The following is a 19,390-nucleotide window of genomic DNA, read 5'->3' on the forward strand; positions in this document are numbered from 1 at the left end:
ACTAATGTGTCTATTTCTGTTCTCTATTCTGTTCCATCAGTCTATTTCATTATCTGTGTACAATATCCTGTTGTCTAATTGTAATAAGTCTTGATAGCTTACGAGTTAAAGCAACTTCCTCACCTCACCTTGTCTTCTTTTTCAAGAGTATTTTGGCTCTTCTTGGGTTCCTTGCTTTCCTCTATGATTTTATCATAAATTTGCAAAGTTCCATTAAAAAAAAAAACTTGTGGCATTTTGAATGAAATTGCATTAAAGCCGTAGGCAAATTTGAAAAGAATTAATATCTTTATGGTATTGAGTCTTACCAATGATCTTCTTATTCATCTATTTATTTTATTACTGTTTCATCAAAATTTAAAAATGTTTTCATAAAATTCTTATATATCTTTCATAAGATTTTATTCATTTACATTTTTTGATGCTGCTATAAATGATCTTATAAATTATATTTTGTTTGTTGCTGATAACATAATGTAATCACAAGACTAATTCCATCACTTTTGCCCAGAACATAGACCAATGGAAGGAATGACTGCAACCCACCTTTGGTATACTCTGTTTACTAGAAGCAAGTCTTAGGTTCTGCCCACACTCAGAGAGAGAATGTGATTCATTGGAGATTACCTTAGGGTGAATTTTCAATCCCAACAGCTTTTATATTTTTTTCTTGCTATATTGCACCGGCTAGGATCCCAGTATAATGCTGAGAATAAACTGTTATCAACTTAAACGAAATGGTTAGATTCATCATAAAGAATGTTTGCTGTAGATTTTTGGTAAATGATATTAAAGAAATTCTATTCCAAGTTTACTAGTATTTTTTAAAATTATAAATGACCATTGAATTTTATCAAACTTTTTTGTCTGCATCCTTTGAGGTGATATTTTTCCCCTATTCATTGCTGGATTTACTTTGCTATTTTGTTTTTGGTTTTTCAAATGCATCTTCATGATTGAGATTAACCTTTATTATTCTAGTCTCTTGAAATTGAGTTGGAGTTTATTCCCTTTTTCCATGCTTTGGAACAATTTGTATAAGATTAGAATTATTTGTTTTCTGAACGTTTAGAACACTCAGAAATGGTATGGGCTTGTTGCTTTCTTTCTGGGAAGATTTTAAAAATAGAAATCCACTTTTATTATTCTTTTTCTTTCACTGATTTTAATAGCATAATTTTGAGGAATCTGCTCATTTCATGTTTTCACATTTGTTGACATGAAGTTGTTCATAATAACCTCTTTAAAAAAATCTTTAATCTTTGTGACATTTATAGTTATCTCCATTTTTTATACTAAGGTTTTTTTCTCTATTAAAAATTTTTTTTCTTGACAAGGGATTAGAGTTTATTAGTTATTTAAAGAACCAGTGTTTGACTTTGTGGATCCTTTCTACTGTATTATTTTTATTTCATTAATTTCTGCTTTTGTCTTAGTTCTCTTATTTCCTTATTCTCATTCTTTTTCTAATATCTTAAGATAGTGAGCTTACCTCGTTAAATAACAGCCTGTCTTTTTTAACATTATTTTCCTCTAATTATGTTAGCTGCAACCTATGTTTTGATTCATAGTGTCTAGTTCTGAAGATTTTTTTTCTTTGAATAAAAAGTGTTAATTTCTGAACATATGGGGTCTTTCTTGTTAGCTTTCAGTTTAGTCTCTAACTTCATTGCAGTGTAATCAGAGAACATGCTCTGTGTTCTGCTGAAATTTGTTCAAATTTGTGCTTTTTGGCCAATTTTGTGATCAATTTTTATAAATGTGCATGCTTGAAAGGAATACATTTAAAGCTATTTTGATGAAATGATCTAAAAATGTCTATTAGGTCAAATTGTTAATTAGCTATATCAAAGCTTCTGATCTGTTTGTTTAACTCATCAATTATGTTAAAATATCTCACCATAATGGTATTGTCTATTTTTTTATATGTCAATTATTGCCTTATATATTTTGAATCCATGTTACTTGGTGCATACCAGTTTAGAGTTGTTTTAGATTCCAGATAGTTTTTTTTTGTTATCTTTTATCTTTAATAATATCTTTCAGGCTTTTTTCTGATTTCTTTTAACATTTGTTAGATATATTTTTTCCCTTTTACTTTCAACCTTTTGGTAGTCTCATTTTAGTTGTGCCTTTGGAAAACAGCCTATCACTTGATATTTTTTAAAAAATCCATCCTGACATGTCCTATTATTTTCACATATTTTAATCAATCCCATGATTATTTAGAATTAACTTACATATACATCACTTCCTTTGCTATTTCTTGTATTTAAGACCTCAAATTTGAGATGATTTCTCTTTTGCCTGATGTACATCTTTAGTAGTTTATTAATGATCTACTACTGGTAGCCAACTGTTTTTTTATCTGACAAATTTAGCCCTTATCTTTGAAAGTTATTTTGTATTTTGTCCCTCTCTCCCACTAGTATGGCATGAGAAAAAATAACCAAAACAAAGGCAAGAAAGAATAGTAAGGGTACACAAAAAAAGGTACTGAAATAAATCCAAATATATTGATAACTATAAATGAAATACCCAAATTAAAATATAAAATTTTAAGTGTTCCAGTGTACCTGAAAAGAATGTATTCTGCTGCCATTGGGCAGTTTCTATATATGACCAAGAGATAACAATTTAACTGTGAATTGCTGTCTTTCATAAATTTTTATTTTATTATTATTTTATTATTTATGCCTACAGTACTTGGTCTTCCTAGGTGGTCTCCCATCCAAGTACTAACCAGGCCTGACCCTGCTTAGCTTCAGAGATCAGACATCGGGCTTGTTCAGGGTGGTATGGCCATAGACCATGCACTATGGCTCCACTGGGGCGTGAACTCAAGACCTTCTGCGTGTAAAGCAGACGCGCTTAATGCTACACTATGGAACCACGTTCTTTCATAAATTAAAAATTCTCACCTATTAACTATCCAAAGATAGCTTCTGACCCATTTCTTTCCTCTTCTTGTGAAAATCTGATTGTACAAATATTACTTTTACACTAATTTTTACCCTTCTTCCATACTTTTGTTTTTTGCTTCTCTCTGCTGCACGTGAGAAATTTCTCCGAATCTATTTTCCGGTGTCTAATCTGTTGTTAAACTCCTTCACCAAATTTTTTCTTCAAATCCGTTTGAACACTTCTACAGTCTTCTGCTGTGTATTTCATTCAAAGTTACACATATTTTATATTCTGAATATGATAAGCCCAATATTTAAAGGCTTTACAAGTTTTAGTCTGTTGTCTGTTACTTCTGCTGGTGTGCTTCATAGTGCTTTGTTTCCTTATGTGTTTTATAACAGGAAGCCTGGGTTTCTGATGGGGTTTTGTTTGCTTGTGTCAGGGGCCTGAAGCACTAGTAGCCTGGAGCAACTGTAAACTAAATTCTTGCTTTTGAGGGTTTTTTTTTTTGGAATTCTCAATCATTTGAGTGAATCTGAATCACAATGCCAAACACCATAATAGAAAATAAATACTTCTAACTTTGGCAGTAAGACCTAACGCCAAGAAGAAATTAGAATAAGCCCTTTATTTCTATAAGGGTACTTCTTTACAGTAATGTAGACTTAGGCAAGGATAGTTAATTTAATGTGAAATAAATAAAAACATAAATGTGCACATATGTAAATATAGAAAGATATATATGCATATAAATCCGTCTATAAATCATCTCAACTGGTATAGCCCTCTGATGTCATCATATACATGACTAATTGTATTTCAATGAAGTATGGTCATTGAATGAAAAAAAGGTTAGAGAAAGTTGTTTTAAACATTACTAATTCAAAGATATTCTTTTTTAAAAGAATTACTAGTTGAATCTATGAATGCTGATCATTTCATGCAAGGATATTTTTCAGTTACCATTAAATATTTTTAAATAATCTGACATATCATTCAAATAAGATGCAATAATTAATACGATATAGGAAAATTATTTTATTTAGTTATAATACCAATCTCTAACAGCTTGAAATAAAATTTTCTATGGACTTCAATTGAACTGTATGCCACTTTCTTTTAGAATGTCCTGTTTTTCATTGAAATAATTTCTAAACCATTCAATGTGTTCCAATTTCTGTTTAACACTCAGATATGGGTTTTTGGAAAGGCCACAGGTCACCAGCTCCATGAAGTGGCGAATTGGTCCTTGTTTGGGAAAATCTTCCAGGTATTTATCCAGAAATATATGTTCATGAAATTCTGAACCATCATCATCAAAACCTAGGAAATAAGACAAAATACATTTACAATTTAAAACCTACATCACAAAATTAATATTAATGAGATAATATAGTATTATAGTTAAAGGCATAAACTTTAAAGTCAGACTTAGATTTGCCCACCTATTTAATAACTGTGTGACTGGGCAAATTAATTTCTCTGAGCATCAGTTTCCTCGGGCATAAAATGATTAAAACAACACCTTCTTGGGGATTTTGTAAAGATTAAATAGATGCAAAGCTTATAAAGCTTTTACAATGCTTATTATACTAATGTTCAAAGTGCAGCAGCAATTACTGCTCATAAATATTTTAATATCTAAAGCAACCACTAAAGAAACTATATAAGCTATACTAAAAAAAATATGTAAATAACATAAGATGGAATTCTAAAATATGTTCAAGCAGCCCACGGGAAGCCAAGACAGAGGAATGACAAACATAGAAAATGAACATAAAACAAATAATAAAATGGGACACTTAAGTCCTAACACATCAATAATTAAATGTAAATGGTCTAGAAAAGAAGATTGGCAGAGTGATAGAAAAACATGATTCAACTATATGCAATCTATAAGAAACTCACTTCAAACACAACATACATCGGTCGAAAGTAAAAGAATGGAGAAAGATATATCTTGTTAATACTATTTTTTTTTTACTTTAAATAATCTATTTTTAAGTAGCAGGCTTCAAAGGTGAGTTCCTAATCCTTAAAATACAGCTGTTTATGATGCAATTATGAGTGATTAACTTTCTCTGAGCTTAACTGTAATTCAACAAATGCAGTTTGCTAACCAATGAACTATACTCTTTGTTGCACAGTAAACCACCTCTCATCTTTCAGCAAGAAAAAACACTAAATCTGAATAGTAAAGACATCACCCAAAGAATTAGGTTTTCTTTAAATATTTCTTTGGGGGAAGGGACTTACTCAATTAGAGGTCTTTTATTATTTTTTTAAACTTATGCCATAAATTCATAGGGAATGGGCTCCAGCAGCTCAGGTTCCTTTTCCATTAGTTCTCATAAAATGTGCTTCTCTGGGTGGAGTGGGCTGGCACTTCAGTTGAACCCAGGTACCTTTCTCTTTAGCTTCCTTCTTTTTTGATCATTTTCCTTCACACATTTCAGGAAGCGATATCGGCTCTTAGAGTGCTTAATATGTTCAATATGTGCGTGACTTTTTTAGCAAGAATCTTGCCCTTAACTTGTTTGTTTACAACAATGCCAACCGCGTGCTGGGTAACACTGTAGACCCTTCGGGTTTTGCCATGGTAGCGCTTGTGAGGCATTCCTTTTTGAACAGTGCCCATTCTCTTGATGTTTATAATATCACCTTTCTTGTAGATTAGCATGTTTGTGGCCAAAGGAACAGCTCCATGTTTTCTAAAAGGCCTAGAGAACATATAGTGGGTGCCTCTTCTCCTTCCCTTTGTTGGTAATTTTGGTGAATTACTGGAAGATGATGGTTCCGGACTGAAAAGGCACTAATATTAATTTTCTTTAAAAAAGAAAGCATTAGTGGCTATATGAATATCAGATAAAGCAAACTTCAGGGCAAAGAAAATTACTAGGAAGAAAAAGGAACATTACATAATAAAAAGATAAATCCACGAAGAAGACATAGCATCTGAATTACGTATGCACCAAACAATAGACTTCCTGAATAAATGAAAGAAAAACTGATAGAAATAAAGAAATAGAAAAATCAACAATTATAAATAGGTATTTCGATATCCCACTGTCAGCAATTGAGAGAATTACCAGGTAAAAAATTAGCAAAGATACAGAAGAACTGAACAACTAATAGGATCAAACAGATGTCTATAGAACACTCTACCAAACTACGGCAGAATAGAAATTCTTTTCAAGCAACCATGAAACATCCACCTAGCTAAACCATACCCTGGGTCACAAATTTCAACACATTTAAAATAACTGAACTAATACACAGTATGTTCTCGGATCATAATGGAATCAAACTAGAAGTCATTAACAGAAAGACAACAGGAAATCACAGAAAATCTTCAAACAGTTGGAAATTAATATGGTTATAAAAAATTAATAGGTCAGAGAAAATCTAAAAAGAAAATTTCAAAAACAAATAGAAGTGAATGAAAATGAAAACACAACAAAGCAAAATTTGTAGGACACAGCTAAAACACTGCTGGTCAGGAAATATACAGCACTAAATGCATACAAAAGAGGAAAAGTCTCAAATAATCTAAGCTCTCACCTCAAGAACCTAGTAAAAGAACAAAATAATCCCAAAGCAAGCAAAAGGAAGGAAATAATAAAGATAATATCAGGAATCAATAAAATGGAGAATAGGAAAACAGAGAAAAATCAATGAAACCAATACCTGGTTCTTAAAAAAATCAGTAAAATTGATAAATCTCTAGCAATCTGATAAAGAAAAAAGGAGAGAAAGCACCAACCACCAATATTAGGAATGAAAAAAGGGTTGTCATTATACATCTTGAAATCAGTAAAGGGATAGTAAAGGAATACCACCAATAACTGTACACTTACAAATTCAACTTGAAAAAGCGGACAATTTAAAAAAATCCAATATAACTACCAAAACTCAAACAAAATAGACAACAGTCTTATAGCTATTAAAGAAATAGGATGTGTAATTTAAAAGCTCTCAAAAAGAAATCCCTAGGCCTCGATCACCTCACTTGAGAATTTTATCAAACATTTAAAGAAAATTTAACACCAATTTTACACAATAACTTCCACAAAAAGGATACTTCCTAACTCATTTTATGAAACCAGTAATAATTACCTGGTTATCAATAATAAAGACATGGGGGTGGGGAGAGAGGGAGAGAGGGAGGGCGCACGTATGCATGCACAATACGAACCGGTATCTCTCATGAATTAGAGGCAAAAAACCTTTTTAGAAATTAGCAAATAAATCTAACAGTGTATAAAAAGACTAATACACAAATATCAAGTGGGATTTATTTAAGCTGTGAAAGGCTGGTTCAGTATTTGAAAATCAATATAATACACCACGTTAACAGGTAAAAGAAGAAAATCAGATGATCCAATACTCATTTTGATAAAAATTCTTACCTCACACTTCATCTCATCACATAGGCATTGTATCATCTCACATCACCAGAATGGTGAGTACATACAATAAGATTTTTTCAGAGATAATAATCATATTAACTTTTATTACAGTATACTGCTGTAACTGTTCTATTTAATTATTAGTTATTGTTAACCTCTTACTGTGCCTAATTTATAAATTAAACTTTATCATAGGTATATATGTATAGGAAAAAATATAGTCTATACAGGGTTCAGTACAATCTGTAGTTTCAAGCATCTGCTGGAGGTCTTGGAACACATCCTCCACAGATGTGGGGGACTACTATACCAGTGAAATTAGGAGTGGAGATGAGGAACAAAAAAACCAGCATTAATTAAAACTGGTTTAGGGAATAGTTAGATCTCTCATATCCCATCTTCCATATGTACCTCTAGATGACTACACCATGCATTCCCAAAGATAGACAGTTTACTTTTTGGAGAAATTAAAATGAAAAAAGAAACGTCACTGAATTGGTAAGAGGGAAATTAAGTGAAAGCCTGTATTCTAAATGGTGAGACCACCTTACCCACAAAGCCTTTCCTCCACAGTTCTCAGAGCACAGCCAAGGCCTAAAGCCTCAAGTCAGGCAGGTGGAAACTGTCTCACTGGAGTCAATGAAAAGAACAATAAATATTGGGTTGTCATGGTCCCCAAACTGGCTCCTTCCAAATTCCTCTGAAACGAAGCCCAACAGTTTACAAGTCCCACCCATGCACACAAATTCAAAAACAGCTTTTTATGTTTGGATGAACAAACATCCAAAGAACAGCAGACATTTTAGGAAAGTCTCTAATATAAGTGACAAACACCTCGGCAGAAACTGATACCCACCTGTCAAAATCCATTTTCCCCTTTTATCATAGTATAAGAAGTAAAAACCTGTCTGTGCATGTTCAGCAACATTACATTTTCCAGCTTCCCTTTGGGTTAGGCGTAGCCACATAATTAAATTTTCACCAGTGGAATATGAACAGAAATGATGTGTGACATTATCAGGACAGAACCTTTAAGATAGTGGAATTGCTTACACTATTCCCTTTTTTCCCCTTCTCATAAGCCTGAGCACAACGTTCCAGTGACTCATCTTTAATCACACACATGAGGAAAACACCCTATGGGAGAAAAGATAGTAAAATGGAAGAAACTTGGATCCTTGAATAACTGCACAGCACAGCTGCTTACTGATCTGGAACTTGAACTGTACACCAAAAAAAATTCTATTCTGATGAACCATCACATATGGAGACTCAATGAAACATCAGCTAGTGTTAAACAATGTAAACTCTGAAACAAAAAGAAACTTTGAGAAAACAAAAAAATTTGAGTAGCAGGGAAAAAAATCTAATACCAAGAATAACAATTTTTAAAGAGGAGGGTTTAAAGGTTAAAAATATGATAGGAGAAACAAATCCTAAGAGAAAGGTTGTAAGATAAAGTTGAGGAATGTTCCCAGAGCATAAAACACGAAGAGAGAGAGAGCAGAGAGAGAGAGAGACTAGGAAGGCTTTTATTATCAAATAATAAAAGAAAATTTCTCCACAACCGAAAAATAAAGTTCCCAGATTAAAGGACCCAATGGTGCCTAGAGCCATGATTTTAAACAAATAATATCCCTTACTAAAGATTATCATTCTGAAACTTATAAATACTATAGTCATACTAATATAATTAACAAAGATCTAACAAAAATTATGATGTATCTATATTGAGAGGATGAGGAAAAGACATACACATTAGATAATATCTAAAGTGGATAGAAGTATTAAGCATATAATTTAGAAATGTAAATAATAAAATAGAGCAAAAAGATTGAAAGAGGTTGGCTTTGAGTACAGGTGATAAAAAGAATTGCTTTATATTATAGCTTTATATTAAACTACAAAATTACTATGATATAAAAATCAAATTAATTTAAAAAGAAAGAGATAAATTGGGAGACAATATTTCCAACTATAAGAGATGAAGGATTGAGTCTACAATGTATCAAGTTCCTACAAACTGATAAAACAACCCAAAAGAAAACTTCAAAGGATATGAAGATGTAAGTCACAGAACAAATACAAAATAGCCAATACACAAAAAGATGCACAATCTGGTTAGCAATCAGGGGACTGGAAATAAAAATACCAATGATGCCACTTTTGGCCTTGAACATTTCAAAGGTTAATATTCGACATTAGGTAAAGTGTGTAGAAATAGAATTTTCATATAGTTGGTTGGAAGATCAATGGGCTGTTTAGAAGAGAATGTATCAATATTTATTGCAATTTAAAATATACCTATTATTTGACCCTTCTAGGAATTAAAAGTACTCAAACATGTACGGAAGGACATATATAAAAGGATTTACTACAACTCCATCTATCAACAGAAGGGTAAAATATTTACATTGCATACAATGACATACTATAGAAGTATTAAATAAATATAATATAGTTCTATTTTATAAAACTATTAAAACAATTAAAATTGATCTCTATGTTGTGACACGGAAATGTTTTCAAGACATGGTGCTAAGCAAAAAAAAAAATGCTGGAAAATATATGTATAGTCCCATGTAGGTCAAAACAAAACAAATAAATATGTAACTGCCATTTAAAGTGGACTGTGAGGACACATATCAAACTACTGACAATGCTTGTTTCAAGAAAAGGGAAGAGAACTGAGAGGTATACTCCCTATTCTTTCATATTATTTGACTTTTTTGCAAGTAAACTTTCATATGTTTATGAAATTTAAAATACCTTTTTAATAAACAAGAGAAACACACAGGAAGGAAATCCCATATGGTATGCAATCAGCTAAGGTGACAAGTTAATTCTGTCTCATTCTACTTTAAATATTACTGAATGCAATTAAATATTACTGAATACACCTAAAAATATGGTGCAACAAATAATGAGTAAAATCCAGTTGATACTAATGACCAATTATTTGCATTTTTTAATTTTTATTTTTCGATTACAGTTGACATTCAATATTAGTTTCAGGTGTACAGCATAGTGGTTAGACATTCATATAACTTACAAAGTGATCCCTCCAATAAGTCTAGTACCCAATGGCATCATACATAGTTATTACAATATTATTGACTGTATTCCCTATGCTGTACTTTACATCCCTGTGACTATGTTGTAACTACCAATTTGTACTTCTTAATCCCTTTATCTTTTTCACCCAGCCCCCAACCCATCTGGCAACCATCAGTTTGTTCTCTGTATCTATGAATCTGTCTCTGTTTTGTTTGTTCATCTGTTCTTTATATGCCACGTATAAGTGAAGTCATCAGGTATTTGTTTTTGTCTGACTTAGTTCACTTAGTATAATACTCTCTAGATCCATCGATGTTGTTGCAAATGGTTAAGATTTGATTCTTTTTTATGGCTGAGTAATATTCCATTGTACCACACCTTCTTTGTCCAATTGAATGACCAATTATTTTCACATATTATACCACTGACGTGAATTCAGTCACTTTCACTCTCAATTGTTTTCACTTCTATTTATTGTCAAAACTATTATTTCTTTTCCTGTCAGAACTTTGAGGCTCTTGTTCATAGGCCATCATCTCATCTAAAACAACCAACAGATTGTTTCAGAAAACACATACCTAATAATCTTTATGGCTGCCCTCATTTTCTTTATGCTATACCCTCCCCCATAACAAGAGAGCACTCTTTAGAGTTTTATGGTAATTTTGAACTTCCTAACTATTCTTGCTAGCTCATATTACAACACATGTTTTTTAGATACCCTAGCAAAAGACAGCACCCCAGAAGTAAAAAAGTTTAAACCAACTGAATAATAAAAACAAAAATGTGATTAACATTCATGACTTAGCCTTTTTGCCCACTGAAGCGTGTAAATGAGAATTACTCTTGGAGAGCATTTCCAAAATATCCTTAATTTGGTGACATATATATATCATTATATATATATATAATGATATATATATATATATATATCCATAATATATATATATGTAATGGATATTCAAGAACAAAGCTCTGTTAACTAGGTAACGGCAAAAATGTGATTAAAGTCAAAGTCAAAGCTAAAATGAAAATTATTTTACTATTGATCCAACATATAACAAATACTGCAAAATCTAAGTGGGAACAATTCTACCTAACAGCTCTTATAAATCTCCATGCTGGCAAAACACAACAGAAAGAACAAACCAGTTCTTAAAACAAACACTGAAAAAAACCTACTTTGAATTGGAAAAATAATTTATACATTTTAAGTGGCAAAACAACAAACCAAATTTTTTATATAATAGAAAAACACAACACTGGGAAGTAAATTGTAAAATAGGACACATTGTTCTGTCATTTTCATACTATGTTCCAAAACTGACATAGCGAGTCCCTAAAAATAAAACATCTTTCCCCAAAAGCACCAAAGTAAATCTTCATAAGCTAATTATTGGTAGAGAGAGCATGACATTTTATTAATCTTAAAATTTAAGAAATATAAAAGAATGCTACTGAACTGTTGAGGCTCCAAGTTCTAATGCCAGTCTCTCCGAGTATTCAGAAGTTCCTAAGTTGTATTGAGAGGAGTGAGCAAAGTGGGAAAGTTTCTACAGTTCCTTTCCTGTTTTTCATTCAGATAACAATTGCCTTAAGGAGCTGGAAATGATACCTCCCTTTCAGACCCTGAAGCATCAATAACATGTATAATGTATATGGATATTTGTCACATTTATCTCTACAATCTGACCAAAAAAAATGCTGTACCCCTTTTAGAAATTAAACTATCTCAAAACCCAGGTCAAATTTAAGATAAATTCTTTGGAGTTAGGGCACTTGAGATTTTGACGAACTTAAGTGTTTCACTGTTGATGACAACGTACCACCAATTCAGGCTTTCCTATTACCCTATTTGGTGGTTCCTAGAAAATACATAATATCTTTGCTAATATTTTAAGATTTTAAAATATTACAGTATAGAACAGAAAACAATTACAGCAGCAAATCCCTTTACAACACTTGTAGAAACTGGGATGATGATGATGATGATGATGCTTTACTTGTATATACATCTCGCTTGTTTCTCAGAAGAATCCCATAAAGTAATTCCATTTATTATTCCTATCATTTTATAGATGCCCCCTGGCTTAGAGAGATTAAGTCAATAATCTACCCGGGACTTGAACCCCTAACCACTACATTTCATTGTCTCTCCTAAATAAAGTCACATGTCATTCTACGTCAATACTGGGTTTTAAAACTATGTGTTTAACCATAAAGACTTGGAACATTCAAGTATCATTAAATAATGAAATCTTCCCTTAAATTCACATTGTATTTTACTAGTTTTTTATGACATTTAAAATTCTATGATCATATAGGAGAGGAAAGGAACTAACATTTATTCATATGTATTACATGCCAAAAACTACGCTGAATAACTCAGGAACATTACCTTATTTCTTATATTCTTCCAATGAGGTATCTTTAATTTTACAGATGAGGAAACTGAGGCTCAAGAGAGTAAATAATTTCCTCAAAGGCAAATGGCTTATAATTGACAGAAATGGGATTTATACTCAGGTTTGTACAACTAAAAAGTCCCTGTTTTTTTGTTTTTGTTTTTAAATCTTACAGAGTATAAAAACCATAAAATTTTAAGAAATATATATGTTGTGTAATAGATGAAACAGCATACTATATTACTGCATATACCATACAAATACACAAAATATTACGAATTTGTTAAAGGATTTGTTAGTCTCTAAAGTTTTCCTATACAAAGTTATATTTTATGAAAACAAGACTAAATATTTCTGATATTTAAGCTTCCATTCTACTTATTAATCCAAACAAATGAAAGGTTATCAAAAATTAAAATATTATAGTGATAGCATAATACTACAAAGGTTAAAGTATGGACGATTTCTCAAGACTTATTGAGGTATTTGCAACTTCTAGCTCATCTTACCAAAAAAGTAAACAAATCTGTTCTAATGGAAAATGCACCTATAAAATTCAATAAAAATGTTTAGCTGATGACCACATGGGTGCCATAAAAATAAATGGCACAGCAATATTGTTTTCCTTTTGATTGAGGAAAAAGTAACAACTCCAGAAAAATCTCTAGGAAAGTAGATAATAATTTATTACCAATTCAAAAAATCTAGGTATGAAACTAAAGAGTTCCAAAGAGTTTCGAAGCCTCCTAACATTTTTGATTTGAGTGGCTTTGAGTACAAGGAACCTTACAACTCATTAAGGCAACAGTTTTATAAATAAAAGATACTAGCATAAAATCTTAAGAGTTATAATGTTCCCCAAAACTGAAGTATAGTCTCATATCCAGTATTCAGTATATTAGAAGATTTGCCAGGTAATTTTCTACTTAACAACTAAAAAACTGGCACCATTTGCACTTTTATGTCATAGAAATTCATAATGCATTTCTGCTATATAATTTTTCTTCATTTTCCTTAGCAAACATCTAGAATTAAGTGAAATTCTAACATTAAAAAAAAAAAAAAACCACTCAGATTTCTTTTAGGAAATGACAAAGATGTTTACACAAAGTTCAGAAATTCAGGTAAGTATCTAGACTCTGTAACTGAACATATGCCACATTTAATCTCAATCACTGAATTTTATAAACCTCTGAGGTTAGGACTTACCTGCTTCATTGTTAACTGGGAACTCCCACAGTTTCCCTTCTTTTGTCCACTGGATCATCTCTTCAAAACCATTCTGAAAGGGCTGTTCATTTACGGCTGCTAACTGCTTAGCAAATTCCACATCCCAAAGAGAAGGTGCTGTTTCTGTATAGTAAAAACATTTCAAATAAGCACAAGTCAGTGTCAATTATTTTTCTTTTTAAGAATGTTATAATCAACTTTGAGTTGGTAATACATTTTCAGACCTTGAAGCTCATAATTAAATAGTATATACTGAAAGGTCATTCTCTGAAAGCTAAAACTGAAACAAAAATGATATATAATGACGACAACTACAATAACTGCAAGCCTTAACTTTTACTACAATGCTAGGTAAACAACCCCTAAAGTCTCACTGCCTCCACTACTGGAAAGGAAAAAATATGTATTTTGTTTAAGGACATTTTTATGAATGTGAATATTTTTATATAACCTGTGACTTTGATCTTTTAAAAGTCCAGCCTGTCTAGACTTTATTTTTAGTCTGTCAAGATAAGTCACTAACATACTACTAATAAAGACCAAAGAAAAAATAGCATGATTAGAATAATAATGATAATAACACTACTAATGGATACTGAGCACTTTGTGCTAAATGCTTTTTGCACATTAGTTCATTTAATCCTTACAAACCAACTCCATAAGGTGATATAATATTAGCTTATAACCACCATCATATCACGTTTCAACCACTTGTTTTGGAAATTTAAGACATCTTTCAAGAATGAGTCATAGTCCCACCAGAAACTGCTGGTAGAAATGTAAAATGGTACAACCACTTCGGAAAATAGTTTCTTAAAAAGAATATACTTGAACCAGCAGATGACAGACTTGGTTAAGGCAGGGTTTGCCTCCTCCCAGGTCCACAATGAAATTACAACCAAATTATAAAATAATCAAGATGAAGAATCACTTGAAGTCCAGCTGATTGTAACACATAAGTCTGATAATATAAAGAAGGAGCCACATCAAAGACGGTAGGAGGGACAAAGTCGTGAATTGAGCTGGACCTGCACCCGTGGGTAGTGGAGGGTCACTGTGAGGGAGAGAGAGGCCGCAGAGGCTCCCCTGAAGGAGAGGGGGGTTCTGGCCTCATTTGGGGGCTCCCCAGCCCAGGAAGAGGAGATTCCAATAATTCTGACTGTAAAAGCCAGAGGGGATTCAAGCCCTCTGAGTGAAGGGAGACTGAAATCCTAGACACCCCTCTGAAGGACCCGCAAACAGGCTTTCTGACCTGCGGACACTCACCAGGGACCTGTGGTGGGTCAGAGGCTCCAGCTGGATTCATACTGAGAAAGTCTCTATTACCTGGCACCAGAACGAGAGCTAGACAGGTAGGCACCATGTGCCTTAGTCCTGCCCTCCTACTGAGCAATCTACAGACCCAGCCAGCTTGACAGTGCAGACCCCTCCCACAGGGCCATTAGGACGCACTGGCCTGAGGAGATCAGCCTGCCTTACCCTACCTGCAGAGTGCCCCCGGGGTTTCATTGCTGGATGGCTGCCACGCCCGGTGCTGATTCAGGGCCAAGCATTCACAGCTGGCAGCCAGTATTGTAAGCACGCATTTCTGAGATAGTTTCAGGCAGATCACTGCTACCCATGTGAACTTGGGTGGATCTCAGAGATGTGTGAGCCAGTCCCAGACAGAAGCTGGTCTTGCCGTGATCTGGGACTTCTGTGGGAATGCTCAAAAGGTTACCAAAATAGCAGCAACACGGAGGCTGTATTAATCTGACTGCCAGCATCTTCCTGAGACCCTGCCTCAACCTATCCACAAATTGCCCCAGGTGGCCCATTGACAGTGAACAGCCACCTCCCTGTTCCCCACCCCAATCCATTCAGGCAACAAACTTTGGCAAGCACAGGGCGGGCACTGAACAGAAATCTGTTGCAGGCAGACCTCTGCTGCTTGTAAGAGTTGCAATATTGGCTCTGGGGAGTGCAGGGTTCTGTGAGACTGCCCCAGACGACAGCTGGTCTCACTGTGATCTGTGACTACAGCAGGAACACCCAGAGACAGAAGATGCAGCAAAACTGAGCTATATTGACCTGATGATGGCCCTTGTCTCCCTGACATCCCAGTTCATCCAAGCCACAAAGTGCCTGTAGCCCACTGTGCAGACACAGAAACTGCAGAAAATTGAAGCTACTGGCTTGACAGCCCTTGATTCCTTGAGTTCCTACCTCATCCAATACACAAAGTGCCTGCCGCACGTTGACCGGCAGCCGCCCCTGCCCTCGGGTGGCACATTCAAGCCCACGGTGGGCAGTAGCCGACCTTGCTATGATTGGAAACTTGTACAGGGAGCCACAGAGACAGTGCTGGCATGTAAACTGACACTGCAGTGGCTGGGAGAAATTTGCTCAATAGGTCCAGGAGACCCCCGGGTTCCCGGCACCACACAACACACATATCACCCAGAGGCTCTTCCAGTTTCAGAGATTTACGAGTAACTGACAGGCAGTGTCAGACCTGGAGGAGCACTGGTCCCCTGCTAAACTGCCCAAGGTCAGGGAAGGGGGATAACGGGACTGCTGCCTAGAGTTGTCTCTTCCACTCACCTATAGATCCAGTATAGACAACAACCATCTGTGGACTGCTTTGAGCTCCCACCCGGCAGCCCTTAGCAAGCAAAAGCAGCGGCTGGCCTTGGCCTATGGGGGAGCCCCTCCAAAGGGGCCACAACACCAACGCATCCAGAGGCTGGCACCAGACCACAACAGAGCAACACCTGGCTAGCCCATTAGCGGTACACACAAAGGGTGGTTGCAACAAGTACACAAGCCTGCTAGGGCACATCCCATTCAGTGGGGTCAGCTCCCATACAGCAACTCTCATCCTGTGGGTGGAGCCAATTCCCACAATTAGTCAGCCTGAGCGAATCCCATCCACTGATGTACTAACAGCAATAAAGGCTTGGTGACAACAGAAGATCACATACAACCCACACAGAGATCATGTCCAGAACCCCCAGCATAGGGGATCAGGGAGAGTGTGTCACTGGGCCACACAGAACACCTTCCACATTAGGCCATCTGGCCGAGGCTCAGAGAAACAAAACAAATGTTCCTGACATATAGAAATGAACACAGAGAGGCCAATAAAATGAGAAAAGAAAGAAACATGCCACAAATGAAACAGGAGAAAACTCCAGAAAACAAGCTAAATGAAATGGAGACAAGCAACCTACCAGAGACAGAATTCAAAATAATAATTATAAGGATACTCAACAAACTTAGGAGGAGAATAGATGAGCACAATGAGAACCTCAACAGAGATAAACATAAAAAAGGACACAGAAACCCTAAAAAAGAACCAGACAGAAATGAAGAATACAATAACTGAAATAAAGAATACACTAGAAGGATTTAACAGTAGATTAGACAAAGCAGAAGATCGAATCAGCAAACTGGAAGACAATGTAGCAGAATACACCCAATCAGAACAACGAAAAGAAAAACGAATGAAAAAAAAAAAAAAAAAGGATAGTTTAAGAGACCTCTGGGACAACATGAAGCGTAACAATATACGGTCATAGGACTATCTAAAGGAGAAGAGAGAGAGCTAAGGATTGAGAATTCATTTGAAGAAATAATGACAGAAAACTTCCCTAACATGGCAAAGGAACTAGACATACAAGTTCAGGAAGCACAAAGAGTCCCAAACAAGAGGACTTTAAACAGACCCACACCAAGACACAACATAATTAAAATGCCAAAGGTCAAAGACAAAGAGAGGATCTTAAAAGCAGCAAGAGAAAGGCGGCTAGTTACTTACAAGGGTACCCTCCTAAGAATGTCTGCTGATTTTTTAATAGAAACTTTGCAGGCCAGAAAGGACTGGCAAGAAATATTTAAAGTTATGAAAAACAAGAATCTACAACCATGAATACTATACCCACCAAGGCTTTCGATTAAAATGGAAGGTGAGATAAAGAGCTTCCCAGACAGGGAAAGCTTAAGGAATTCATCACTACCAAGCTAGTATTACAAGAAATATTAAAGGGATCTCTGTAAAAAAAAGAAAAGGTAAAAAATAAAAAAGAAATAACAAATGCAAATAATAAAATGGCAGTAACTAGGTACCTATCACTAATCACTTTAAGTGTAAATGGAGTAAATGCTCCAATCAAAAGACAGAGGGTAGCCGAATGGATAAGAAAACAAGACCCATACATATGCTGTCTACAAGTGACCCACTTCAGATCAAATGACACTCACAGACTGAAAGTAAAGGGATGGAAAAAGATATTTCATGCAAATGGAAATGAAAAAAAAGCCACGGTAGCGATACTTGTATCAGATAAAATAGACTTTAAAACAAAGGCTAGAATAAGAGACAAAGAAGGGCATTACATAATGATAAAGGGATCGAGAAATCAATAAGACATAACCCTAGTAAACATACATGCATCCAACATAGGAGCACCTACATACATAAAGCAATTTTTATTGACTAACATAAAAGGAGAGATCAACAGTAATACACTCATAGTCAGAGACTTTAACATTCCATTGACTCCAATGGACAGATCTTCCAGGCAAAGAATTAACAAGGAAACAATGGGCCTAAAAGGCACACTAGACTAGATGGATTTAATAGATATTTTCAGAGCATTTCACCCCAAAGCAGCACAATATACATCTTCTCAAGTGCACATAGAACATTTGCTAGGATAGACCACACGTTAGGACACAAAACAAGTCTCAATAAATTTAAGAAGACTGAAATCATATCAACTGTTTTCTCTAATCACAATGGTATGAAACGAGAAATCAACTACAAGAAAAAAACTGGAAAATAGACAAACAGAGGGAGGCTAAATAACATGCTACTAAACAATGAGGTCAAGGAAGAAATCAAGAGACTGAGACAAATGAAAATAAAAACAAAATGACCCCAAATCTATGGGACATAGCCAAAGAAATTCTAAGAGGGAAATTCATAGCAATACAGGCCTACCTCAAGAAACAAGAAAAATCTCAATCTAACCTTACACCTAAAGACCTAGTAAAAGAATAACAACACCCAAAGCGAGAAGGAAGGGAATAACAAAAATCAGAGCATAAATGATGAAATAGAGTCTGTAAAAACAATAGAAAATATCAATGAAACCAAGAGCTCGTTCTTTGAAAAGATAAACAAAATTGATAAACCGTTAGCCATACTAATCAAAAAGGAAAAAAAGAGAGGGTCCAAATAAATAAAATCAGAAATGAAAGAGAAGTGATAACCGACATCATGGAAATACTAAGGATTATAAGGAAATACTATGAACTATTATATATGAACAAATTGGACAACCTAGAAACAATGTATAAATTCCTAGAAATATACACTCTTCCAAGGCTAGTTCAGGAAGA

The 19,390-nt window shown here is 34.5% G+C and overlaps 1 protein-coding gene and 1 pseudogene across 1 annotated transcript in view; both read right to left on the minus strand.

The window, feature by feature from the left end:
• Window positions 1-2,694: 2,694 nt before the first annotated feature.
• LOC112477493 lies at window positions 2,695-2,810 on the minus strand (annotated as a pseudogene).
• A 1,108-nt stretch (window positions 2,811-3,918) lies between these two features.
• The window catches only part of MRPS31 (mitochondrial ribosomal protein S31), a 41,996-nt gene continuing 26,524 nt past the window's right edge, over window positions 3,919-19,390 (minus strand). Inside the window, exons 6-7 of the mRNA XM_006908997.3 lie at window positions 13,985-14,128; window positions 3,919-4,227 (exon numbers count right to left, since the gene is read on the minus strand). Coding sequence (XP_006909059.1) covers window positions 3,998-4,227; window positions 13,985-14,128 — 374 coding nt within the window. The 3' untranslated portion in view covers window positions 3,919-3,997. The remainder of the gene's footprint in view (window positions 4,228-13,984; window positions 14,129-19,390) is intronic.

Source organism: Pteropus alecto, unplaced genomic scaffold (assembly GCF_000325575.1).
Source record: "Pteropus alecto unplaced genomic scaffold, ASM32557v1 scaffold413, whole genome shotgun sequence".
NCBI classification, from domain to species: domain Eukaryota; kingdom Metazoa; phylum Chordata; class Mammalia; order Chiroptera; family Pteropodidae; genus Pteropus; species Pteropus alecto.